This window comes from Stegostoma tigrinum, chromosome 37 (genome assembly GCF_030684315.1).
Source record: "Stegostoma tigrinum isolate sSteTig4 chromosome 37, sSteTig4.hap1, whole genome shotgun sequence".
NCBI lineage: Eukaryota > Metazoa > Chordata > Chondrichthyes > Orectolobiformes > Stegostomatidae > Stegostoma > Stegostoma tigrinum.
Window position 1 is genome coordinate 602237 of NC_081390.1, and position 26588 is coordinate 628824.

Genomic DNA, 26588 nt, shown 5'->3' on the forward strand with positions numbered 1-26588 from the left:
TTCCTCATAGGACCTTCCCTCCATACCAGGCAGCATCCTGGTTAATCTCCTCTGCAACCTTTCCAATGCTTCCACATCCTTCCAATAATGCAGCGACCAGAACTGTACGCAATACTCCAAGTGCGCCCGCGCCAGAGTTTTGTTCAGCTGCAACATGATCTCATGACTCCGAAACTCAATCCCTCTACCAATAAAACCTAACACACTGTATGCCTTCTTAACAACCCTATCAACCTGGGTGGCAACTTTCAAGGATCCATGCACATGGATGCCAAGATCTCTCTGCTCATCCACACAACCAAGAATCTTACCATTAGCCCAATATTCTGTATTTCTGTTACTCCTTCCAAAGTGAATCACCTCACACTTTTCCGCATTAATCTCCATTTGCCACCTCTCAGCCCATCTCTGCAACTTATCTATGTTCCTCTGTAACCGGCAACATCCTTCCGCACTAACCACAACTCCATTGATTTTAGTGTCATCTGCAAATTTACTAACCTATCATTCTACGCCCTCATCCAGGTCATTTATAAAAATGACAAACAGCAGTGGCCCCGAAACAAATCCTTGCGGTACACCACTAGTGACTGAACTCCAGGATGAACATTTCCCATAAATCACCACCCTCTGTCTTCTTACAGCTAGACACTTTGGCCCAACCCGTCCATGCTGGCCTGGTTTCCTAAACTGAATTAGTCCAATTTGCCTGCATTTGGCTGATATCCCTTAAAATCTTTCTTATCCATGTACCTGCTCAGATGTCTTTTAAATGTTGTAATTGTACTCACCACTACCACTTCCTCTGGCGGCTTGTTCCATGTGTGTCGGAGGATGATGCGTTGTATCCGGAGGTTGGTGGGGTGGTATGTGAGGACGAGGGGTGTTCTCTTAAGGCGGTTATTGTGGGAGCGGGGTATGAGGGATGTGTTGCGGGAAATGTGGGAGACACAGTCAAGGGCGTTGTCCACCACTGCGGGGGGGAAGTTGCAGTCCTTGAAGAACGTGGACATCTGGGATGTGCGGGAGTGGAATGCCCTATCCTGGGAGCAGATGCGGCGGAGGCGAAGGATTTGGAAATAGGGGATGGAATTTTTTCAGGGGGGTTGGTGGGAGGAGGTGTATTCTAGGTAGCTGTGGGAGTCAGTGGGCTTGAAGTGGACATCGGTTTCTAGCTGGTTGCCTGAGATGGAGACTGAGAGGTCCAGGAAGGTGAGGGATGTGTTGGAGATGGCCCAGGTAAACTTGAGGTTGGGGTGAAAGGTGTTGGTGAAGTGAATGAACTATTCGAGCTCCTCTTGGCAGCAAGAGGCGGCGCCAATACAGTCATCAATGTAACGGAGGAAGAGGTGAGGTTTGGGGCCAGGGTAGATTCGGAAGAGGAACTGTTCCACATACCCTACAAAGAGGCAGGCATAGCTTGGGCCCATGCGGGTACCCATGGCCACTCCCTTTGTCTGTAGGAAGTGATTCCTACCCCATCCTCCCAGACATCCCCCTGACTGAGGACGAACAGTCAGTCCTAAGCAAGGGGCTCACCTTTGTCCCCCTCCACCCACACATCAACGAGTACCAGTCACGTTTGGACATAGAGCAGTCTTTCCACCGCCGCCGCCTTCGCCTGCACGCTTACTTCTTGAACCGTGAGCCTAACCCTCCCTCCACTGACCCCTTAACCCGCCTCCAACACAAGTCCTCCTCCTCGACACCACCCCCAGGCCTCCTACCCTCCCTTGATGTCTTCATCTCCAACTGCCGTCGAGACATTCCATTTTCTCCCCCTTGGTCCAGGAACTCCCCACCTACGTCTGTGACACCACCCACGCCCTCCACCTCCTCCAGAACTTCCAATTTCCTGGCCCCCAACACCTAATTTTCACCATGGACGTCCAGTCCCTATACATCTGCATTCCTCATGCAGATGGCCTCAAGGCCCTCCGCTTCTTCCTGTCCGCAGGCCCGACGAGTCCCCCTCCAGCGACACCCTCATCCACCTAGCCGAACTCGTCCTCACCCTCAACAACTTCTCTTTCAATTCCTACAGACCAAGCGGGTGGCCATGGGTACCTACATGGGCCCAAGCTATGCCTGCCTCTTTGTAGGTTATGTGTAACAGTCCCTCTTCCGCACCTACCCTGGCCCCAAACCTCACCTTTTCCTCCGTTACATTGATGACTGTATTGGCACCACCTCTCGCTCCCAAGAGGAGCTTGAACAGTTCATCCACTTCACCAACACCTTCCACCCCAACCTCAAGTTCACCTGCACCATCTCCAACACATCCCTCACCTTCCTGGGCCTCTCTGTCTCCATCTCAGGCAACCAGCTAGAAATCGATGTCCACTTCAAGCCCACTGACTCCCAAAGCTACCTAGAATACACCTCTTCACACCCACGCCCCCTGCAAAAATTCCATCCCCTATTCCTAATGCCTTCGCCTCCGCCGCATCTCCTCCCAGGATGGAGCATTCCACTCCCGCACATTCCAGATGTCCGTGTTCTTCAAGGACCGCAACTTCCCCCCCCGCAGTGGTGGAGAACGCCCTTGACTGTGTCTCCTGCATTTCCCGCAACACATCCCTCACACCCTGCCCTCGCAATAACCTCCCTCAGAGAATCCCCCTTGTCCTCACATACCACCCCACCAACCTCCGGATACAACGCATTATCCTTCGACACTTCCGCCATCTACAATCTGACCCCACCACCCAAGATATTTTTTCCATCCCCACCCTTGTCTACCTTCTGGAGAGACCACTCTCTCCGTGACTCCCTTGTCTGCTCCACACTGCCCTCCAACCCCACCACACCCGGCACCTTCCCCTGCAACCGCAGGAAGTGCTACACTTGTCCCCACACCCCCTCCCTCACCCCCATCCCAAGCCCCAAGATGACTTTCCATAAAGAGTAGATATTCACCTGCACACCTGTCAATGTGGTATACTGTATCCACTGTACCCGGTGTGGCTTCCTCTACATTGGGGAAACCAATCGGAGGCTTGGGGACCGCTTTGTAGAACACTTCCGCTCGGTTCGCAACAAACAACTTGCACCTCCCAGTTGCAAACCATTTTAACTCCCCCTCCCATTCCTTAGACGACATGTCCATCCTGGGCCTCCTGCAGTGCCACAGTGATTGCTACCCGAAGGTTGCAGGAACAGCAACTCATATTCCGCTAGGGAACCCTGCAGCACAATGGTATCCATGTGGACTTCACAAGCTTCAAAATCTCCCCCTCCCCCACTGCATCCCAACACCAGCCCAGCTCGTCCCCTCTCCCCACTGCATTGCAAAACTAGCCCAGCACATCCCCGCCTCCCGAACCTGTTCGTCCTCTCACCTTGCCCTTCCACCTCAAGCCACACCTCCATTTCCCACCTACCAACCTCATCCCGCCTTCCTGACCCTTCCGTCCTCCCCGGGCTGACCTATCCCCTCCCCACCCCTATGCTCCTCTCCACCTATCTTCTCCTCTGTCCATCTTTGGTCCACTTCCCCCTTGCTCCCTATTTATTTCAGAAACCTCTCCCCATCTCCTTCTCTGATGAAGGGTCCAGGCCCGAAACGTCAGTTTTTGTGCTCCTGAGATGCTGCTTGGCCTGCTGTGTTCATCCAGCCTCACACTTTGTTATCTTGATATCTGAAGGGACTGGTTGACATCTTCAGTGCTTCCCAGGGTCCAACAATTCGTCATGTATTCCCTTGCCTTGTTTGTCCTACCCATGTACGTCACCTCACATTTAAGCGATTGAATTCTGTTTGCCACTAACCAACCTATTTGTCTAGCCTGCCTATATCCTGCTGTAATCTAAGGATATCCTCCTCACTGTTTACCATCCTACCAATTTAGGCTGAATTTATGGCTGAGACAGGGTCAGCACTAGCAGCGGAATGTCCAGGATGTACATGTTTCAGGTGTGATAGAAGGGGATGTGAAAGGGATGGGGAGTTGCATTACTGGTAAATGAGTATCTCACAGCTGTACTGTGGAAGGCTACATCAATGGACTCGTGCAATGGGGCAATATAGGTAGAACTTAGGAATAGGAAAAGTGATATCACAATGCTGGGTATATAAAAGAGCAAAGAGCAATACAGCACAGAAACAGGCTCTCCTGCCCTCCAAGCCTGCACTGACACATTTTGCCCTTCCATATTAAAATTGCCTTCACTTCCAGAATCTGTATCCCTCTATTCCCTTCCTATTTATGAATTCTTGCAGGTGCTTCTTGAATGCTCCTATTATGTCTACTTTCACTACTGCCTGTGGTAGCACTTTGGAGGCACTCGCCACTCCTTGTGTGAAAAACGTGCCTCGCACGTCTCTTTTAAACATCCTCCCCCCCCACCCTACCCCACCCTTGCATCTTGAAGATGTGTCCCCTAGTGATTGAGCCTTCTACCCTGGGGAAAAAACTTCATATTTTACACTCTGTCCATGCCAATCACAATCTTATAAACTTCTATACGTGGCCCCTCAACCTCCTGCAGTCCAGTGAAAACAAAAACAGTCTATTCAACCTTTCTTCTTAGCTAAAATCCCCCATATCAGGAAACATCCTGATAAACCTTTTCTGTACTCTGTCTACAGCAACCACATACATCCCTCTGGTAGTGTAGTGACCAGATATACGACAGGCCTCCCAACTGCTAGTAGGAGATAGAGGAGACAATTTGTAGACAAATTTTGGAAACATGTAAAGACAGCAGGGTTGTTGTCGGTGATTTTAACTTCCCCTGTATTGACTGAGACTCCCTTCGTGCTAGGTGCTTGGATGGGGCAGAATTTGTAAGGACCATTCAGGAGGGATTCTTGACACAGTCTGTAAACAGCCCAGGAAAGGGGTTACGTTGGACCTGGATTTGGGCAAGGAGTCTGGCCAGGCGAGTGAAGTTTCAGTGGGGGAGCATGTTGGGAGTAGTGACCATAATACCATGAGTTTTCAGATAATCATGGACAGGAATAACAGCAGTCCGCAGGTGAGGATGTTAAATTGGGGGAAGGCAAAGTACTAGGCAGGAACTGGAGAATGTTGATTGGAAGTGGCCGTTTGAGGGTAAATTCATATCAGGTATGTTGGAGTATTTCAAATGGCAGTTGTTAAGGTGGGCATGTTCCTGCGAGAATGAAAGATAGGTGTGGCAAGTTACATGAACCTTGGATGACCAGGGATGTTAGGACCTTGGTCAAAAAGAGAAAGGAAGCATACATAGGGTTTAGGAAGATGGGCACTGATGAAGGCCTTGGAAGTATATCGGGAAAGTAGGAAAGAAACAAGGAATGAGAAGGGCTAAAAAGGCTCATGAAAAGTTATTAGCAAACAGGATTGAGGAGTATGGAAAGCCTTGGGATTCATGTATAAGAAGCAAAAGGGGTCCAGGAAAAGGCTTAGTCCTCTCGAGGACAAAGGAGGAAATGTATGTGTGGAGCCAAAAGAGGAAGCTGAGGTCCTAAACGAATATTTTGTGTCAGTATTCACCAAAAAGAAGAAATTGGACAAGGATAATGAGTGTCAAATTTCTAAGCAAAGTTGCTATTAAAAAGGAAGAGATGTTGTACATCTTAAAACGTATTAAAGTAGATAAGTCACCAGATCCCAATGGGATCTATTCCAGAATGCAGAAGGAGGCAACGAACTAAATTGCTGTACCATTAACAGACTTCTTTTGTATCCTCTTTGCCCACAAATGAGGTCCCAGTGGTCTGGAGAATAGCCAACATTGTCCCATTGTTTAAGAAGGGTAGCAGGGATAATCTAGGAAGTTACAGGCCTGTGAGTCACACATCAGTGTTCGGGAAATTATTGGAAAGGATTCTCAGAGACAAGATTTAGAAGCAGATGAACTTGTTAGTAATAAACAGCATGGTTTTGTGTGGGGGAGGTCATGCCTCACTAACTTGATCAAGTTTTCTGAGGAGGTGACAAAGATGATTGAGAGAAAAGCAGTTGATGTTGTCTACATGGACTTAGGTAAAGCATTTGACAAGGTCCCTCACTGGCAGACTGGTACAAAATGTGAAGTCACATGGTATCAAGGGTGAGCTGGCAAGATGGTTGTAGAACTGGCTTAGTCATAGCAATTAGAGGGTGGCAGTAAGAAGGGTGCTTTTTGGAATGGAGGGCTATGACTAGTGGTGTTCCACAGGGATCAGTGCTGGGACCTCTGCTGTTCATGGTCAACATAAATGATTTGGAAGAAAATGTAGCTGGTCTAATTAGTAAGTTTGCAGATGACACAAAGATTGGTGGAGTTGTGGATAATGAGGAGGATTGTCAGTGGATACAGCAGGACATAGATCAGTTGGAGACATGGGCAGAAAAATAACAGATGGCATTTATTCTGAACAAATGTGAGGTGTTGCATTTTGGAAAGTCAAGTACGGGTGGAAATTGTACAGTGAACAGAAGAACCCTTAGGAGTAGTGATATGCAGCGAGATCTGGGTGTGCAGGTCCACAAATCATTGAAGGGAGCAGCGCAAGTAGATAAGGTAGTAAAAAAAGGCCAATGGCATGCTTGCCTTCATTGGAAATATCATTGAGTATAAGGATAGACAGGTTATGCTGTAGTTTTATAGAACAGTGGCTCTGTGGTTAGCACTGCTGCCTCACAGCACCAGGGACCCAGGTTTGATTCCGCCCTTGGGCAACTGTCTGTGTGGAGTTTGCACATTCTTCTCATGTCTGCATGGGTTTCCTTTGGGTGATCAGTTTCTTTCTTCCCACAACCCAAAGATGTACAGGGTAGGTAGATTGGCCATGCTAAATTACCCATTGTATCCAGGAATGTTTAGATTAGGTGGGTTAGACATGGGAAATGCAGGGAAAGGGGAATCGGTCTGGATGAGAAGCTCTTTGGAGAGGTGGTATGGACCTGTTGGGCTGAATGGCCTGTTTCCTCACTGGAGGGACTCAATGATACTTTAGTTAGGCCACACCTGGAACATTACGTGCAGTTCTGGCATGAATAGGGTGGAAAGTATAAGGCTTTTTCTCAGGGTGGAGGCGTCAATTACTAGGGGACACAGATTCAAGGTGCAGGGGAGAAGTTTAAAAGAGATGTGCGAGGCATGTTTTTCATACAAAGGGTGGTGAGTGCCTGGAACGTGTTGCCAGAGGAGGTGGTAGAAGCAGACACAAATAGGAAAATTATGGGCAAATGTATGAATAGGAAGCTGTCAGAGGAATAAGCCAAGAGAGTTTTTGTATGGGAGGGCAGGCTTGGAGACTCCCTCCCACCTCGGTTATATTTGCTTTCACCCTTTTCCATCAGGCAGAAGATATAAAAGAATGAAAGCACATACCAACAGATTCAAGAACAGCTTCTTCCCCACTGTTGTCAGACTTACGAACAGACCTCATTAGAGTTGATCTTTCTCTGAGCTTTTTTTGTAGCTGTAACACTATGTTCTGAATTCTCTTCTATGACCTGGTTGTACTTACTTATGGTATGATTTGCCTGGCTAGCATGCAACACGATACTTTTCACTGTCTGTTGGAACATGTGACAATAATAAATCAAATCAAATCAGTAGTTTGCTGCTGAGCTACACTTGGTGATGGTCCTTGAAGCTCCCCCCCCACCACCATTGTACATTCTCAATGCTTCTTCCACATGGTGTTCAACATGGCAGAATACTGATTCAACATCCAAGGGAGGACAGTATATAGTAATCAGCAAGAGGTTAGCTTGCACATGTTTGACTGATGCCGTGAAAATTCCTAGGGTTTGGAGTCAGTGTTGAGGACTCTCAAGGCAACTTGATGGGCTGAGTTGCCTACTTCTGCTCCTTCATCTTATGGTCTTATGCAGCCTCACAATTTTTTTGTTGTGTCTTTTTGCTTATAGACAAACAGCAAGTGATCGTCTCTCTGCCCCAACTCTGCCTCTGAGACACAATGCCCTGCTTCCACCTATCGGCAGCGTTGATGTTGATCATTCAGCTGGAAAGTTAACTGACCACAGACCACAGGTACCTGATAAACTTGCCCAGCTGGAACCTGCTTCTGTTATTGCCACGTTATGTGTAATAATGTTCACAATTCATACCTGCAACTAAGTGTTGTCTTGTTGATAAGCTCCAGCGGTCATGCTTCTTTTTGTTGATTTGAAACTGTGACACACACACTTATTGACAATTTAAAATTTATGCTCACTCCTATTTGTTTGCATTCCTGATTTAAAATGTTAAGCAACATTAAGCAGATTTGGAATTCTAAAATATTCCTTACTTGCTGTATTTTCTAAGGTTTCTTTTTTCTATCCTTCATGATTTTGAATACCTCAATCAAATCTGCTCTCAAACATAAATTCTCCAAGGAAGGCATTCCTACCACATCACAGGAACAATTCTTTGTACAGTCTCTGATGTCTTTGTATCTTATTTAAAGCATGGTGTTCAGAAAATGACATAAGCCCTTGCTTTATGTCACCTTACTTAATGTAATTTTGTTTTACTTTTAAAGCCTATTTCCTTGCATTGTTTTGCAGACTTGGTTTAATATCATTGTCTCCATTCTTATATTAATTCCTGAAGTTACCTCCTCCAGCTTTGTTTCTCTTTGACATTGTCTTCATCTGTCCTAGCCCTCATCTTGACTCCTAGCTTGTCCAACCCCACCTGCCTTTGCTTCCTACCCTCCCTCGCCTTGACTCCCTTTGCCCGTGAAGCTCTCCGCTTCTCTGACTGTGGTTCAGAATTTCTAACAAAGGCTGTATCCAGTGGCAGAGGTTGGTCAGTGCAAGGAATCTGTGGATTTCCCGCACTAAGTTTATTCATTAGATGGAGTCTTATTATACAAGGGGTATTACCACAAAGGACTGTCCTTTTCAAATTCTGTCCTTGCTTGAGGCGTGATGAGCTTCTAATGACAGAACAGTCTCATGCCTGGTAAGAGCAGAGACTTCACATTTTGTATTTTTTTTATATATTTAGTGATTTAATTAATTATGTACATTATTTCAGTTAGGAATAGACAGTGCTATACATACGTGATATGATATTTCAACTTGCATATTGATGTATTCTGGGGGGAAAAACCGTCCAATGGAACCTAATTTTAAATTTAACATTGGTTCTTGTGGAAAGCTGTGATCTACTGAAATTAGTGATTTTTAGGAAATCAACCACAAATTCTGGAAATCAACTGCACCACTTTGAGTGAGTATTTATCGTATTCCATCTGAGGCAGATCTGGTATCAACTTTAGTTCAATGTAACGTCCTTTCTCTTGTACTCTGTGCCCTTATTAATGAAGTCTAGGATTTTTTATTAACTATGTTGTCAACCTGTTCTGCCACGTTTAGTGACTCATGCATAAATTCAGCCAGGTCTCTCTACTTCTGCATCCCCTTCAGCATCGTATCCTTTAGCTTATTATGTTCATCCTTCTAAAATGTATCACCTCATACTTTTCCACAACTGCCACTTTTCCCCCATTGCACAAACTTGTGTATGGCCTTTTGGAGTTTTACAGTACCCTTCTCAAAATTAGCAAGTCTTCCAACTTTCACATCATTAACATATTTTGAAACTGTGCCCTGTACACCAAGATTTTAATATTAATATATATCAGGAAAAGCAAGGGTATCAAAATGAATTCTGGGCATCATGCAACAAACCTTCCACCAGCTCAAAAAACAGTCATTAACCATTACTGTCACTTTCTTCTAATTCAATGAATTTCATTTCAAGGTTGTAAATGCCCCCTTTATCCAATGAGCTAAAGCAACTGCTCAGAGATCTGTTGTATGCTACTATATCAAATATTTTATGGAAGTCCATGTACACCAGACCAACAGCATTGTCCTCATTGATCCTCTTCGGCCCCGCTTCAAAAAAATCCTCCAGCAACTTAACACTTTTTTCTCCCTGAAGAAACCCTGCTAGGATTCCTGAGTTAATCTGCATTTCTCCACGTACCTATTAATTTTGCCCAAGGTATTGTTCCTAGCAGCTTCCCCATCACCAAAGTCCCAGCTGTAGTTGCTGGGTTTCTCTTTACATCCACTTTTGGACAAGACTAATATTTGCAGTTCTCAAGTCCCCTGGCATAACACCTGAATCTAAGGTAGACTGAAAATTTTGGCTAGCATCTCTATTATTTCAGTTATTTCCTCAATATTCTAAATATGTCTCATCTGGTCCTGATATCTTATCAATCTTTGTGCAGACATTCTATCCAATACACTCTTATGAACAGTAATAAAACCCTTCCAGTAACCAACTTCCCTCTTCGTCACCAAGGCCTGGATAGCACTCTGTCTAGCAAATTTACTTTAATACCTCAGCCATGCCCTCTTCCTCCATATGTAACTGCCCTTTTTGGGCCATAATCAGCTGCACTCCTACCTTTACCATTCCTTTGCTATTTATAAGCCTAAAAAAAGGTCTTTGGAATTTCCATTTTTTTTCAGCTGCTAGTCTATTTTATACTCTCTCTTTGCCTTTCATATTTTATTTGTAACCACCCTCTGCACATGGTGGTTCAGTGGTTAGAACTCCTGCCTCACAGCGCCAGGGACCTGAGTTTGATTCCACCCTCGAGCAACTGTTTGTGTGGGGTTTGCATGTTCTCCCTGTGTCTGCGTGGGTTTCCTCCCACAGTCCAAAGATGTGCGGGTTAGATGGATTAGCAGTACTAAATTTCCCATAATGTCCAGTGATGTGCAGGCTAGGTGGATTAGCCACGGAGAACACAAGCTTCTGGGTCTGGGTCTGGGTCTGGGTAGGATGATCTTCGGAGGGTTGGTGTAGTCTTGATGGGCCAAATGGCCTGCTATAATTCTATATCCATCCTATGATTTTTTTTTTTCTCTACCTGGCATCTATCCTAAGAACACTTCTCCTCTTCTTTATTTTTTTTTCGTCTTTGTTCAAGCAGTGAGCCCTACCTTTCCTTTTCAAGGGAATATATCTTGACTGTGCATGAAACTGCCTGTTTTTATTCACACATGGGCTGGGAGCATCACTGATTCGGATAGTATTTATTGTCCACCCCTAATTACCAAGATGGTAGTTAAGAATCAACCACATTCCCATGGATCTAAAGTCACATATAGAGTAGACTAGGTAACAATGGCATTTTCCTTCCCTGAAAGACATCACAAACCAGGTATGTTTTTACGACAATTAACAATGGTTATCTGGTTGCCATCAGGCTATACTTTGAGTCGGAGAGTAGGGAACCAGACCCTTTCGTTGAACTTGTCTGAGCTGGCCAGACATCCCAATCTGACTCAGTTCTACTTGCCAGCATTTGCCCCATATCCCTCTAAACCCTTCCTATTCATATATCCATCCAGATGCCTTTTAAACATTGTAGTTGTACCCAACTCCACCATTTCATCTGACGGCTCATTCCATACATGCATCAACCTCGATGTGAAAACGTTAGCCCTCGGGCCCTTGTTTAAACTTGCCCCGCTCACCTTAAACTGATGCCTTCAAGTTCTGGACTTCCCCACCCTGGGAAAAAGATCTTGGCTAGTTACCCTATCAAGCCGCTCATGATTTTATAAAGGTCTATAAGATCAGCCTTCAGTCTCCGATCGTCCAGGGAAAATAGCCCCAGCCTATTCAGTCTCTCCCGTTAGATCAAACTTTCCAGTTTCGGCAATTTTTAGAAAAATTCTATTGCAGTATTGCGTTCAAATTTCATTTTGTGCCATGTTGGGATTTCAACCAGAACATTAATCTGGTGTTCTGGATTATTACTCCAGTCACCTCACAACTATGACATTGCTTTGACATTTACTGTTTTTCCTGCCACAATCTAACACAAACATATTTGTCCCATATACTATTGCATTGGATAGAAGTTGGGTTTTCACCATCTTTTGCTTTTTACTTGTCCACTACCATTTCCTTTTACTAATCACTCCTATCTTTCAGAGGCCTTCCTCCACACCTCTTTCCTTTCTTGTTCACTATATTTGTTTAAAATTGTTGCATTTGTAATATTTTCCAAGATAACAAAGTGTGGAGCTGGATGAACACTGGTTTCTTTCTCAGCAGATGCTATCTTGTCCAGTATTTCCAGCATCTCGGGTCTATTACAGAAATTACTTTTGATTTGACAATAACTATAGACAGAATAGATTTAGGTATAATGCATAATGCAGTTAAAAATTCTGTCCGCAATCACTAAGTGAGATTTTTAAATCCCTAGTCTAGATCTTGAGATTGTAGTAGCACAGAATTTAGGATCAAGAATAGTTCATTCAGCCCTTCGAGTCTGCTCAACCATTCAATAAGATCCTGAAAGGTTGCGGTGTCAAATTCACTTTCCTTTCTCACCCTCACCAAAATTCAGGTTGTCACTCCAGTGCAGTACCAAGGGGGTCGTCATCTGATGGGCAAACTAAATAAAGATACAAATGAGCAATTTGTGAAGAACTTGGTGATTTCCTCCACACATCCACATCCCACCATGGCATGGCTAGCGTTCCTTCCTCAGCAACACCAACAAATCATTTAGCATAATGTGTGTTGAATCTTTCATGCTTTAATTTTACCTCAATTGGATCTTCAATTAGATTGGTTATAGTGCAAGAAGTTCCTAACAGTGCAGCAAATCCCTGACAGTGCAGGAAGTCTTCCATTGTGCAGCAGGTCCATGATTGTGTAAGAAGTCCCATCCCTGATAAGCAGGAAATCTCTGACAGTGCAGTATGTCCCTGCTAGTGCAAAAAGTAACATTCCTGATGAAGAGTCTAGGCCCGAAACGTCAGCTTTTGTGCTCTTGAGATGCTGCTTGGCCTGCTGTGTTCGTCCAGCTTCACACTGTTCTCTTATTCCTGACCGTGTGGAAGTTGCTGACAGTGCAGCAAGCCACTCTCAGTTCAAGAGTCCCTGACAGAGCAGGAAGTCCCAAAGCTGCTCAAAGGTTGAAAGCAGCAGTGCAGCAAATTTCATTGAAACTGTTGTGACCATTCTGAGTTTTTGTTTAAAGCCTATCTTTCAGGCTTGAAGATCCAGTTGTTCAATGTGTTTGGTCTTTCTTCATACTTCAGCCTTCTCAGATCCGGCATCATCCCGGTACATGTGTTCTGTCCTTTTTCCAGAGCTTCGACAAGCTTTTTGTGATGTAAAGACAAGAATAATGTAAAGCACCTCAAATGTGATATCCAGTGAATGTTCTCTACAACATATTTGTTTTAGAATGCATTTAATTTAGAAATAAATATCAGTACTTTATTCAGTAAAAAGTACAGAAATTGTTAGAAAAACTCAGTAGGTCTGGCAGTATCTGTGGAGAGAAAGCAGAGTTAACATTTCAAGTCCAGTGATTATTCTTCAGAAATTTGACCTCTTTGTATTATCATCACCTCACGCTTGTTCAGAGCTGCTTTGCACCCCACTTTGCTGTTTCACCATCCAGCTCATTTGATATTCTAACAAGAAACTTCTTTGCCTTTCAGGCATTAAGGGACACAAGATGCAACAACTCAGAGATACCCACGCCCCCCCCCCCCCCTACCCTCCGCCTCCCTCTGACTGTTAAATCAAACTAGCCACAGTGCCATAGAGGAGGAATTCCTGGAGTGTATATGGCATGGCTTTCTTGACCAATATGTGGAGGTACTAGAGAATAGGCCATCTTAGTCTGGGTGCTGTGAAATGAGAAGGGAATCATTGCTAATTTAGCTGTGAGAGACCCCTTGTGGAAAAGCAACCATTACATGATAGAATTTTTTGTCAAGATGGAGTGAGATATTGTTGATTCAGAGACTAAAGTGCTGAACCTTAATAAAGGTTATGAGGCATGAGTTAGCCTTGATAGATCAGGGAGAATTACTTAAAGGGATGACAGTGGAAAGGCAATGGCTAACATTCAAGGAACGCATGGGGGAACTGCAGCAACTGTTTATCTTCTGTCTGTTGCAAAAGCAAAATGGTTAAGAGGCCCAACCATGTCTTGCAAAGGAAATAAGAGATTGCCCAAGAAAACTAATAAATCTGAAGATTGGGAACAGTTTAGAATTCAGCAAAGAAGGACCAAAGGATTGATTAAGAGGGGGAAAATACAGGACAAAAGTAAGCTTGCAGGGAACATAAAGACTGACACCAAGAGTTTCTATAGGTACATAAAGATCAAGAGAGTAGTAAAGATAAATGTTGGTCCCCTACAGACAGAAATGAAAGAATGTGTCCCCTACAGACAGAAATGAAAGAATGTATAATAGGGAGTGAAGAAATGGCTGAGCAACTGAATTCATACCTTGGTTCTGTCTTCACAACAGAGAATACAAATCAGATACCAAAATTGTTGGAGGATGCAAGATTTAGTGAGAGAGAAGATGTGAGGGAGATCAATATTAGTAGGGAAAATTGTGGGGATTGAAGGCCAATAAATCCCCAGGACCTGATAATCTACATCACAGAGTACTTAAGGAAGTAGCTCTGGAGATAGTGGATGCATTGTTGGTCATCTTGCAGGATTCTATAGACTCTGGAACAGTTCCTGCAGATTGGAAGGTGGCAAATGTCACACCAAAATTCAAAAAGAAATGTAGAGAGGAAACAGGGACCTATAGACCGGTGAGCCTAACATCAGTAGTAGAGAAAATTCTCAAATCCATTATCAAGGATTTCATAGTGGAGTATTTAGAAAGTACTGACAGGATCAGACAGAGTCAGCATGGATTTATGAAGGAGAAATCATGCTTGACAAATCTGTTGGAATTCTATGAAGATGTAGCTAGTAGAGTTGACAAGAGTTGATGTAGTATATTTGGACTTTCAGAAAGCACTTGACAGAGTCCCATATAAGAGATTAATGTGCAAAATTAAAGCACATGGAATTGGGGGAAGTGCTTTGAAATGGATAGGAAACTGGTTGGCAGAGAGGAAACAAACAGTAGGAATTAATGATAGAGATAACAAGGTATAGAGCTGGATGAACACAGCAAGCCAAGATTCTCCAGTATCTGCAGTTCCTACTATCTCAGTAGGAATTAATAGGTCCCTTTCAAATTGGCAGGCAGTAACTACTGGGGTGCCACAGGGATTGGTGCTGGGACTCCAGCTATTTACAATAGATATTAATGATTGGGATGAGGGAACGAAATGTAACATCTTCAAGTTGGCAGATAATGCCAAGTTGGGGTGGGGGGGGGGGGGGCAAACCTTGATGACGTTGCAGAGATACTTCAGTATGATCTGGACAGGTTGGGTGAGTGGGCAAATCAATGGCAGATGTAGTACAATTTGGAAAAATGTGAGGTTATTCACTTCAGTAGAAAAAAACAAGAAGGCAGATTACAACCTTAATGGCTGTAAATTGGGAGAGGGGAGTGTGCAGCGGAAGCTGGGTGTTCTTTTGCACCAGTCGCTTAAGGTAGGCGTGCAGGTGTACCAGGCAGTAGGAAAGGCAAATGGTATGTTGGCCTTTATTGCAAGAGGTTTTGAGTACAGGAGCAGGGATGTGTTGTTGCAGTTATAGAGGGCCTTGGTGAGACCACACCTGGAAAATTGCATGCAGTTTTGATTAGATTAGATTCCCTACAGTGTGAATTTTGATATCCTTTACTGAGGAAGGATGGTCTTGCTCCTCTGGCAGTGCAGTGAAGGTTTACCAGACTCATTCTGGGGATGGCAGGTCTGACGTATGAGGGCAAATTGACTAGTTTGGGTTTGTTTTCACTGGAGTTCAGATGAATGAAGGGGGATCTCATAGAGACTTATAAAATTCTAATAGGACTGGACAGGGTAGTCGCAGAGAGGATGTTCCTGATGGTGAGTGTCCAGAGCAAGAGATCATAGTATGAAGATTCGGGTAGACCATTTAGGATGGAAATGAGACATTTCTGCACTCAGAGTGGTGAGCCTTTGGAATTCATTACCACAGGAAGTAATTGATGCCAAAACATTAAATGTATTCAAGAGGCGACTAAATAAAGCACTTGGGGTGAATGGAATCAAAGGTCATGGGGAGAAAGCAGAATTAGGCTATTGAGTTGGACAATCAGCCATGATCGTCAAGAATGGCAGAGCAAGCTTGTAGGGCTGAATGCTCCTATCATCAGTGTTTCTTTGACTCCATACACTCTCCAAACCCCACCTCCCATTGTATATTTACTGTCCTTTCTGACATTCCACTGTCTGATGCTGAACATCTTGTACTCGCCAAAGGTCTCAGTTTTATCCGTCTGCAACTCCAACCACCCCCAACCCCAACAAATTCAATTTCAGGCAAGACATGGCGTTGAACTCCTTCCCTTGCCTTCGCCTCTGTGTCCATTTTTTTGGACAAGAGTCCTCTCCCTGTTTCACAGACCTGTTCACCCACCTCTAATACTCTCCCTCCACCTGGACCCCTCCCTCTCACCTTTTACCTGCACTCAACCTGTTCAACTGTTGACATAACATTGATTGCCCCAATTTCAGTGCCGCCCACTTACCCAATCTTAGCTATCTCCCTCTGAATTGACTGCTCTCAGATCTGACCCTGAGTTTGAAATTAAGCCTACCAACAAGGGTGATGCTGTTGTCTGGCATACTGACCTCTACATTGCCAAGATTCTCATTTACCTCCTCCTATCTCCCAACTAATCCATGACCCTACCATGAGACACCAGGCTAGGTTGTCCACAATCATTCACCTCATTTCATTACGGCCTCCAAGCTCCGAGTCTACCAGCTCCTGCACGGCCTCCTTCCCAAAATCCACAAACAGAATGGGCAGACCCATTTTTTCTGCCTGCTCCTGCCCCACAGAACTCCTCTACCTTGACTTGATTTTTTTCTCAAATAAAAACAAACGTTGCTAGAAAAGCTCAGCAGCTCTGGCAGCATCTGTGGAGAGAAATCAAAGTTAATGATTTAGGCCCAGTGGCTCTTCCTCAGAACACGACCGGAAACGTTAGTTCCGATTTCTTTCTGCAGATGCTGCCAGACTGGCTGAGCTTTTCCAGAAACTTCCATTTTTGTTTCTGATTCACAGCATCTGCAGTTTTTTCGATTTTTCTTTTTTTACCCTTCCCCTGTCCAGTCCCTTCCTACTTACATTCACAGTTCCTCTGACGCTTTACGTCAGTTCCAGAATTTTCCAGTTCATGGGCTGTAGCCACCTCCCATTTACCATGAATGTGCAATCCCTTTACACGTCTGTCCCCTATCAGAATGGTCTAAGGGCTCTCTGCTTTTTACTGGAAAAAAGACTTGAACAGTCACTATCCACCACCGCTGTTCTCTACCTGGCCTTCCTCATCCTCACGCTGAACAACTGTTTTAACTCTTCTCCCTTACTTCAGATCAAAGGTGTGGCCATGGCTACCTGCATGTGCCCCAGCTATGTCAGTCTCTGTGGGCTGCTTGGAACATTCCTGTTCTAGTCTGACCCCTACCTACAACTCTTTCTCTGGCATTTTGAAGACACCATCAGTATTCTCATCCCAAATTGGATAAGTTTGTCTATTTCACTTCCAATTTCCATCCCATGCTCACCTTCATCTGGTCCATCTCTCCCCTTCCTCGACATCTGTTTCCATATCTGGGGATAGGCTGGCCACCAATATCCACTACAAACCCACTGATCCCCACAGTTACGTTAACTGTACTTCCTCACACCTTGCTTCTTGTAAAGACTCTATTTCATTCTCCCATTTCGTTCATTTCCATCACATCTGTTCTGATGATTCCAACTTCAACAATGGAGATTCTAAAACACCCATCTTCTTCCTCAAACAAGGATTCTCCAACACCATGATTGACAGGGCACTCAGCCAGGTCTGAGCCATCACCTGCAATTCGGGCCTCAGCCCTTCTCTTCCCTTCCACAACAACAATAGTGTTCCCCTTGTCCTTACCTACCATCCTACTAGATCCATGTCCATAGGATCATTAGCTACCATTTCTGCCATCTCCAGTGGGATGTTGCCAGCACTACATACATAATTCCCTCCCCTCCCTTTTCAGACTCCTGCAGGAATCATTGCCCCTGGACACCCTGGACCACTCCTCCTTAACTCCCAAAACATCCCCAGAGTCCCACGGCACCTTCCCCTGCAATTGCAGAAGATGTAACACTTGCCTGTTACTTTCTTACCATCCAAGGCCCCAAACACATCTTGGGGGTGAAGCAGAGCTTTACCTGCACATCCCACAATCTAGTCTACTGTATTCACTACTCACAATGTGGTCTCCTGTAGTCTGCGGAAATAAAGTGCAGACTAGGGTGACCACTTTGCAGAACATTTATGTTCTGACTGCAGAAATGACCCTGAGCTTCCAGTTGCCTGCTGATTCAAAACACCACCATGTTTCCTAGCCAACAGGTGTCTCAGGCTTGTTGTAGTGCTCCAGCACAGCTCAGCGCAAGCTGGAAGAACAGTATCTTATTTTCTGCTGGGGATCTCTACAGTCTTCTGGACCAAATAATTGAAGGACTTGAGCACATTCCCCCATGTCTTTCTCCCATCCCATACACTGCGCCTCATCACCAGATGGGCTTCTACCATGTGTAACCGATTAGCAGCTATTCATTCTTCCGGGCTGAGCTTTACCCAGTCATTTATCTGTCCAACTGTTTTTCTCTCTGTTTGGGCTCTATCTTCACCTATTGTTTACTCCTGCCCCTTCCCCCACCTCATCATTTGCACAAATGACAACCTTTACCTAGCTACCAGTTCTAAAGGAGTTAATTCTGCTTTCTGTCCACAGATACTGCCAGACCTGCTGAGTTTTTCCAGCAATTTCTGTTTTTGTATTTGATTACCATTATCTGCAGTTCTTTTGGTTTTTTTGATCAGAACTTGATTTCCAAATCTGTAGCTTTATTAACCACTTTGTTAACTTTGTGTAATTTGTATCCCTTAATACATGTCTACCCTGTTCAGGTTCTGCTTTTCTTCTTAATCCAGTGACAGTAGGTGGCATCCTTATTCCATTACAAAAATTCATTGTCTGATATTAATGTACATTAAAATGAATTCTGCAAGTTCATTATGTTTGCTTTTTGTCACTCTTCCCCTGGATTGACTGATCCCCTGATTTGGTGCTGTTCGTAAATATTGATATTATGTTTCCAATTCATCTGTCCAAATAATTTTCTTATGGTGTACAAATGCCTCAGTCCTTTTGAAATGCCTTTCCTACCTTGCATTATTTTATTTAATCACCTTTATCAATATCCTCTGTTCTTTGTTTTGTAGCTACTTTGCTATCCATTTAACAACAGCTTGCATTTATAAAACAATGTTAGTATTGTAAAATGCTCCCAGGCACTTCACATGTGTTACAAAGGACAAAGAACAAAAAAAGTTGCAGCACAGTAACAGGCGCGTCGGCCCTCCAAGCATGCGCCAATCCAGATCCTCTATCTAAACCTGTCTCCTGTTTTCCAAGGTTCTGTATCCTCTGCTCCCTGCCCATTCATGTATCTGTCTAGATACATCTTAAATGGCGTTACCATGCCCGCCTCTACCACCTCTGCTGGCAACGTGTTCCAGGCACCCACCGTAAAGAACTTTGCCCTCTGCGTAAAGAACTTCCCACGAATATCTCCCTTAAATTTTTCACCCCTCACCTTGAAATTATGACCAAACAAAATCAATTGTTAGCAATCGTTAGCCCTCTTGTTTTCAGCAGCAGCAGCGCGAGCCAGAGTGTCGACGGGAAGGTGAGGTTGTTTTCTCCTCCAGTATAAAAACTTACTTCGTGCAGCAGAGGCCCTTTTGTTTTCAGCAGCGGGTGTGTGGAGAGAACGCAAGCCAGGAAGGAACTGATATATTCGGGCATTAGCTTAACCCGAAACACTACGCGTATAGTGTCTCCCACCCATCCTCCACCTCTAACCAAAAAAACGACTGTGTGGAGGGTCAGTAAGGTAAGCTTTTTTTTAATTCTTCTGGAAATCCACAGTAGAGGGAATGGAAGCTAGAGCAGTTGCATGCTCCTCTTGCAGGATGTCGAAGGTAAGGGTCACTGCTGGTATCCCCTCTGACTACACCTGTGAGAAGTGCACCCAACTCTAGCTCCTCAAAAACTGCATTAGCGAACTGGAGCTGGAGCTGGATGAGCTCCGGATCATTCGGGATGCTGAGGGGGTGATAGGAGTTATAGGGAGGTGGTCACACCCAAGGTACAGTAACAAGATAGCTGGGTGGCTGTCAGGAAGGGGAAAGGGGATAGGCAGACAGGGTTGGGATCCCCTGTGGCCATTCCCCTCAATAATAAGTATACCATTTTGGATACTGTTGGGGGGGTGGGGGTGTGGAGTGGGGTACTTACCAGGGAAGGCCACAGCAGACAGGTCTGTTGCACTGAGCCTGGCCCTGTGGCAAAGAAGGGAAGGGGGGAGAATAGGAGAGCAATTGTAGTGGAGGATTCAATAGTAAGAGGCACAGACAGGCAGTTCTGTGGACACGAACAAGATGAACGGATGGTATGTTGCCTCCCGGGTGCCAGGGTTCGTGATGCCTCAGCTAGTGTCTTCAAGATCCTTAAGGGGGAGGGTGAGCAACCAGCAGTCATGGTACACATCGGTACCAATGACATAGGTAGAAAAAGAACAGAGAATGTGAAAAACAAGTACAGGGAGTTAGGTTGGAAGCTGAAGACCAGGACAAAGAGGGTAGTTATCCCTGGATTAATACCAGTGCCACATGATAATGAAGGAAGAAATAGAGAGAGAACGCAGCTAAACACATAGCTACAGGGCTGGTGTAGGAGGGAGGGCTTCCATTATGTGGATAATTGGAGCACATTCTGTGGAATGTGGGACCTATACAGTAAGGATGGGTTGCACCTGAACCAGAAGGGCACAGATATCCTGGGCGGCGGGGACGTGGTTTGTTTGAGCTATACAGGATGGTTTAAACTAGATTGGCAGGGGCCGGGGAACCGAATTCATGATTCAGTGGATGAGGCATTCAGACATCCAATGGACAAAACAGGGAGTGAGGTTGTTTATAAAGAAATGAGGTCAATGGAGCGTAATTGTGGACACAGAGATGGTTTGAGGTGTGTATACTTCAATGCTAAAAGTATCAGAAATTAGGCAGATGAACTTAGAACTACAATGTTGTGGCCATGACAGAAACTTGGGTAGCTCCGGGAGAGGAATGGTTGTTGGAAGTTCTGGGATTTAGATGCTTTAAAAGAAATAGGGACAGTGGAAAAAGAGGCGGGGAAGTAGCATTGCTAGTCAGGACTAATATAGCAGCTACTGAAAGGCAGTTGGAAAATGATATATCTACAGAGTCAGTTTGGGTTGAGGTCAGGAACAAGAAAGAAGCAATCACTTTGGGGCTTTTTTACAGACCCCCTAATAGTTGCAGAGAAGTAGAGGAGCTGATGAGGCAGATACTAGAAAGATGCAGAAGTCTCAGGGTCATGGTCATGGGTGACTTCAACTTTCCAAATATTGATTGGAAACTTTGCCGTTGTAATAGTTTAAATGGAGCGGATTTTGTCCCGCGCGTTCAGGAAGGATTCCTGACACAGTATGTAGATAGACCAACACGAGGAGAGGCCAATTTGGATTTGGTGCTTGGCAGTGAACCTGGCCAAGTGTTAGACCTGTTGGTGGGAGAGCATTTTGGTGGTAGCGGTCATTTCTCTGTTATTTTTACACTGGTCATGGAAAAGGATAGGTACATACAGCATGGTAAGGTGTATATCTGGGGGAAAGGTAGTTACAATTCTGTTAGGGTAACATAAATTGGGAGCAGATGTTGTCAGGGAAGAGCACTGTTGAAATGTGGAGATTGTTTAAGGAATGCATACTGCGTGTGCTCAGTATGTTTGTCCCTAGCAGGCAGGGAAGATGCCGTCGAGTGAGGGAGCCTTGTTTCTTGAGAGAGGTCGAACAACTGGTTGAGACAAAGAAGGATGCTTATGTAAGATTTAGGATACAAGGCACAGAAAAGGCTCGAGAGGGATACAAGTTATCCAGGAAGGAGCTGAAGAAAGAGCTTAGGAGAGCTATAAGGGGGCTTGAGAAAACCTTGGCAGTTAGGATCAAGGAAAATTTCAAGGATTTTTACACGTAAATGAGGAATAAGAGAATGACCAGAGAACGGGTATGGCCAATCAAGGATTGTAAAGGGAATTTGTTCATGGAGCCTAAAGAGATAGGAGAGGTACTTAATGAATATTTTTCTTTGGTATTGACAACTGAGCTAGGCCTGAAATGTCAGCTTTGTGCTCCTAAGATGCTGCTTGGCCTGCTGTGTTCACCTAGCCCCACACTTTGTTATCTTGGATTCTCCAGCATCTGCAGTTCCCATTATCTCTGACAACTTAAAGGGACCTAGTTGTAGAGGAGGACAGTGTGAAATGGGTTGGTAGGCTAGAGGAGGTCGACGTTAGTAAGGAAGATGTGCTAGGAATTTTGAGGAAGTTGAAGATAGATAAGTCCCCCGGGTTTTATGGGATTTATCTATGGATTCTATGGGAAGCGAGGAAAGAGATCGCAGGTCCTTTGGCGATGATCTTTTCGTCCTCACTCTCCACAGGTATAATGCCAAAAGATTTGTGAGGGGCAGATCATGCCTCACAAATCTTATTAAATTCTTTGAAGGGTGTCCAAACACGTGGATGAAGGTGGAGCAGCGGATGTGGTACACATGGATTTAAGTAAGGTGTTTAATAAGGTTCCCATGGTAGGCTCATGAAGAAGGTAAGGAAGCATGGGATAGGAGGAAATGTGGCAGATTGGATTCAGAATTGGCTGACCCCTGGAAGACAAAGGGTGGTAGTGGATGGAAAATATTCAATATGGTACTCAGTTACGAGTAGTGTACCACAAGGATCTGTCCTGGGCCCTCTTCTATTTGTGATTTTCGAAAATGATTTGGATGAAGGAGTGGAAGGGTAGATTAGCAAGTTCGCGGACAGTATGAAAGTGGGTCATGTTGTGGACAGTGGAGAGGGCTGTTCTAGGTTACAAAGGGACATTGACAGGATGCAGAGCTGGACTGAGAAGTGGCAGATTGAGTTTAGCCCTGAAAAGTGTGAGGTGATTCATTTTGGAAGGACAAACTTGAAAGCAGAATACAGGGTTAACGGAAAGATTCTTGGCAGAGGAGCAGAGGGATCTTGGGATTCATGTTCACAGTTCCCTGAATGCTGCCACCAGGTGCATAGAGTTGTTAAGAAGACATATGGTGTGTTTGCTTTCATCAATAGAGGGATCAAGTTCAAGAGCCATGAAGTTATGCTCCAGCTATACAAAAGCCTGGTTCAGCCGGGAGTATTGTGTCCAGTTCTGGTTGCCTCAATACAGGAAAGATGTGGAAGCGTTAGAAAAGGTGCAGAGGAGATTTACCAGGATGTTGCCTCGAATGGACGGAAGGTCTTACCAGGAAAAGTTGAGAGAGCTAGGGCTTTTCTCTTTAGAACGACGAAGGATGAGAGGTGACTTGACGGAGGTGTACAAAATTATCAGAGGTATAGATAGAATAGACAACCAGAGACTTTTTCCTAGGGTGGAGGTAACTATTACGAGGGGGCATAGTTTTAAAGTGAATGGAGGTAGATATAGGGGAGACGTCAGAGTTAGGTTTTTTACTCAGAGTGATAGGGGCATGGAATGCATTGCCGGAGCCGGTCATTGGAGTTGGCCTCATTAGGGGCATTTAAGCGGCTATTAGATAGGCATATGGATGATAATACAAGGTAGGCGTGATTAGGGTAAAAGTAAAAGTTCAGCACAACGTGGGCTGAAGGGCCTGTACTGCACTGTACAGTTCTATGTTCTTTGTTAAAATTTGACCGTGAGCCACATAAGGTGATTTTCTTTATTCTTTAATGGGATGTCAGCATCACTGGCGTGGCCATCATTTGTTTCCCATCCTTAACTGCCCTGGAGAAGGTGGTGAGTTGCCTTCTTGATTGTTGTAATCCATGTGCTGTGGTTAAACCACAATGCTGTTCAGAGAGAGGCTCTGGAATTTTGATCAGAGGCAGCAAAGGGACAGTGATATATTTCCAGATTAGAACGGTCTGTGACTTGCAGGGGAATTTGCATTCAAAACCCAGGTGTCTCCTGACCTTGTCATGCCTACTTGGTAAGTGTCATGTCAATGACCAAAAGTTTAGTGCAAATGAGTTTTCAGGAGTGACTGCAAAGAAAGAAGAGGAGTGAAAGATTTTGTAGGGGAATGCAGCTTGGGGCCTTCATAGGTGAAGGTTTAAAAGTGCACATCTTTAACAGGTAAGACTAGAGAAGCACAGGTGTTTTGATGGCTGCTGAAAAAGATTACAGAAGGGATTTGAAAATAAGGATGAGAATTTTAAAATTGACTTCTTTCTAAAGTGGAAGACAATGTTGGTCAATGATCACAGCGGTAGTGGATATGAATTAGACACATGCAGCAGAAGTTTGGATGGCCTCAAGTTCAATGAGGTTAGTATATTAGAAGCCAACCAGAAAAAGTCAAATGTACAGGTAACAAAGGCATAATTGAAGGCTTCATAAACAGATAAACTAAAGTGTCATTCCATCCATTTAACACTGACTGCATTACCCTTGTCTAATTTTTCTTTTAATTCTTCAAAGACTTGAATTAATTGGGCTATGCATGTTTTTTTTTCCTTTTGAAATGTTGATGGGCAAACCTTCAGAAAAGCTGTGATAATATTCAACATTGTATTTGATATGATACGAAGCCAGTACACATTGCAGTTCTGCAGTTAAATAATTATGGTCAGCGAGAAAGGCAAGAGACAATATTAAACTAGAAGAAAAATAATGTGACCTGAACGTTCACAAATTTTCAAGATTTGATTGCTTCCACCCAGTATAGTAGAATGCATGAGGGAAAATACTTCAGTAAGTCGATCAAAGAGATTCTGCACGAATTTGTGAAGGGCAGGTCTTAAGGTAAATGGAGCTGAGTACTAATCAAAAATGAACTAATTGAATGGCAGAGCAGATTCAAGGCACTGAATGGCCTACCCTCCAGTTCTTTTAAAATATCATTGACAACTTAAAAGCATCCCAAAAACATTTAATCAAGTATTAATGCCTTAACAGGGCTTGTCCATCCAGTAATTAAAACAGAATTTTTAGGGCAGCACGGTGACTCAGTAGCTAGCATTGTTGCCTCTCAGCACCGGGGACCCAGGTTCAAATCCAGCCTCGCGCAACTGTTTGTGTGGAGTTTGCACATTCATCCTTTGTCTGCATGAGTTGTCTACATGGGTTTCCTTCCACAGCCCAAAGACAAAGGTTAGGTGAACTGACCATGCTGAATTGCCTGTAGTATCCAAGGATGTGTAGGTTAAATGGATTGGTCATAGGAAGTGCAGGGTTACAGGGTTAGTGGAGGTAGTGGCGTGTGAGTCTGGGTGGAAAACACTTCAGAGAGTGGGTGTGGACCTGTTGGGCCTCATGGCCTGTTTCCACACTGTAGGGATTCTGTTCTAATTGTTGGTAATATTCTGCATGTCAGGCATCTGTCGACATAAAAACATTTCAGGTTGATCACATCATAAACGTTCACTCAGTTTCTCAGTCCACACATGCTGCCATACTTCTTAAATATTTCCAGCATTTTTCTGCTCATTTTACATATCCAGCATCTGCAGAATTTTACTTTAGTGCTGCTGATTCAGCAAATGTCCACTCAATAATAAGACTGGTCGAGCCAGTGTCAGGCCTGCTTAGTGTAGTGCAGCTCATGTACATCTGGTTTGATCCTTGTTGTATCCTGTGTTATCCGGGCCACTGTTGGGTCACTACAATAAACATATTATTCTGGGCTTGGGAAATAAAAGGTATCAGTTAGAGTTGCCATTTTAATTACTGTCCAATGACTTCTTTTAATTCTGGACAAATGTATGTTGTGTGAGTGGTGTGATTTCCTTAAAATATCATTAGTCTACACTGTCACAACATACCATAAAAATACCAGAGAACGACTCTGAAAACTCAACCCATCAAAAATCTTCAGGTGGGCAGGGTGAGAAACTGAAGTATTTGAAAGTCTGTGAAGGCTCGATAGCGAAAAAGCAAAAGCAAAATGTTGTATTTCAGTAAACTGAGTCATAGGAACAGAAAGGTTAATAATCACTAATTAACTGACCTTTTTTCCTACTCTCTCTTCCACCACCTCACCCCCACCCTCTTGTAGAAAATGCGAATGTATTCAAATCGGGCTCACAGTGCAGTAATAGATGAGACAAGTCATCTGCCTCCAAGAGACAGATTTCCGGGACATGAATACTTTACCAGGCCCAAAACTTCGCACACCTTCCGGGTAAGGAGGAACATATGTTTTGACTTTGCCAATGTCTCAGCAGCTGGAGTGCGACAAACCAGAAATATCTCACTGCATCCTTGGTCCTTGTGTATACTAATCAAATGCTGTGTCAGCTGGAGTTGCCGTCATTCACTCAAGGAGAGCAAGTGATCGGCTTAGTTGAAGATTGGGCTTGGGAAGATGCACTTGCTCTGTTTTGTAATAGGGTCATTAACATGGGGAAGAATAAGGAGGAGGCCTTTCTGAAGAGCAGAAGATTAGAGGTAACCAAAAAGCAGAATATCATGGAAAGTAGTCTCTGAATTATTAACTGAACAACATTCAAATTGACATAAGGATAATAGATCAACAAAGTAAAGATGCAGCTTAAGGATT

At 44.3% G+C, this 26588-nt stretch overlaps 1 protein-coding gene across 3 annotated transcripts in view; it reads left to right on the forward strand.

Annotated features, from left to right (window-relative positions):
* Positions 1-26588, forward strand: part of LOC125467636 (protein FAM149B1) — a 104929-nt gene that overhangs the window by 59230 nt on the left and 19111 nt on the right. For all 3 annotated transcript variants that reach the window (XM_048563764.2, XM_059640344.1, XM_059640345.1), the window contains exons 12-13: positions 7851-7974; positions 26085-26210. In XM_048563764.2, the coding sequence (XP_048419721.2) occupies positions 7851-7974; positions 26085-26210 (250 nt within the window). The remainder of the gene's footprint in view (positions 1-7850; positions 7975-26084; positions 26211-26588) is intronic.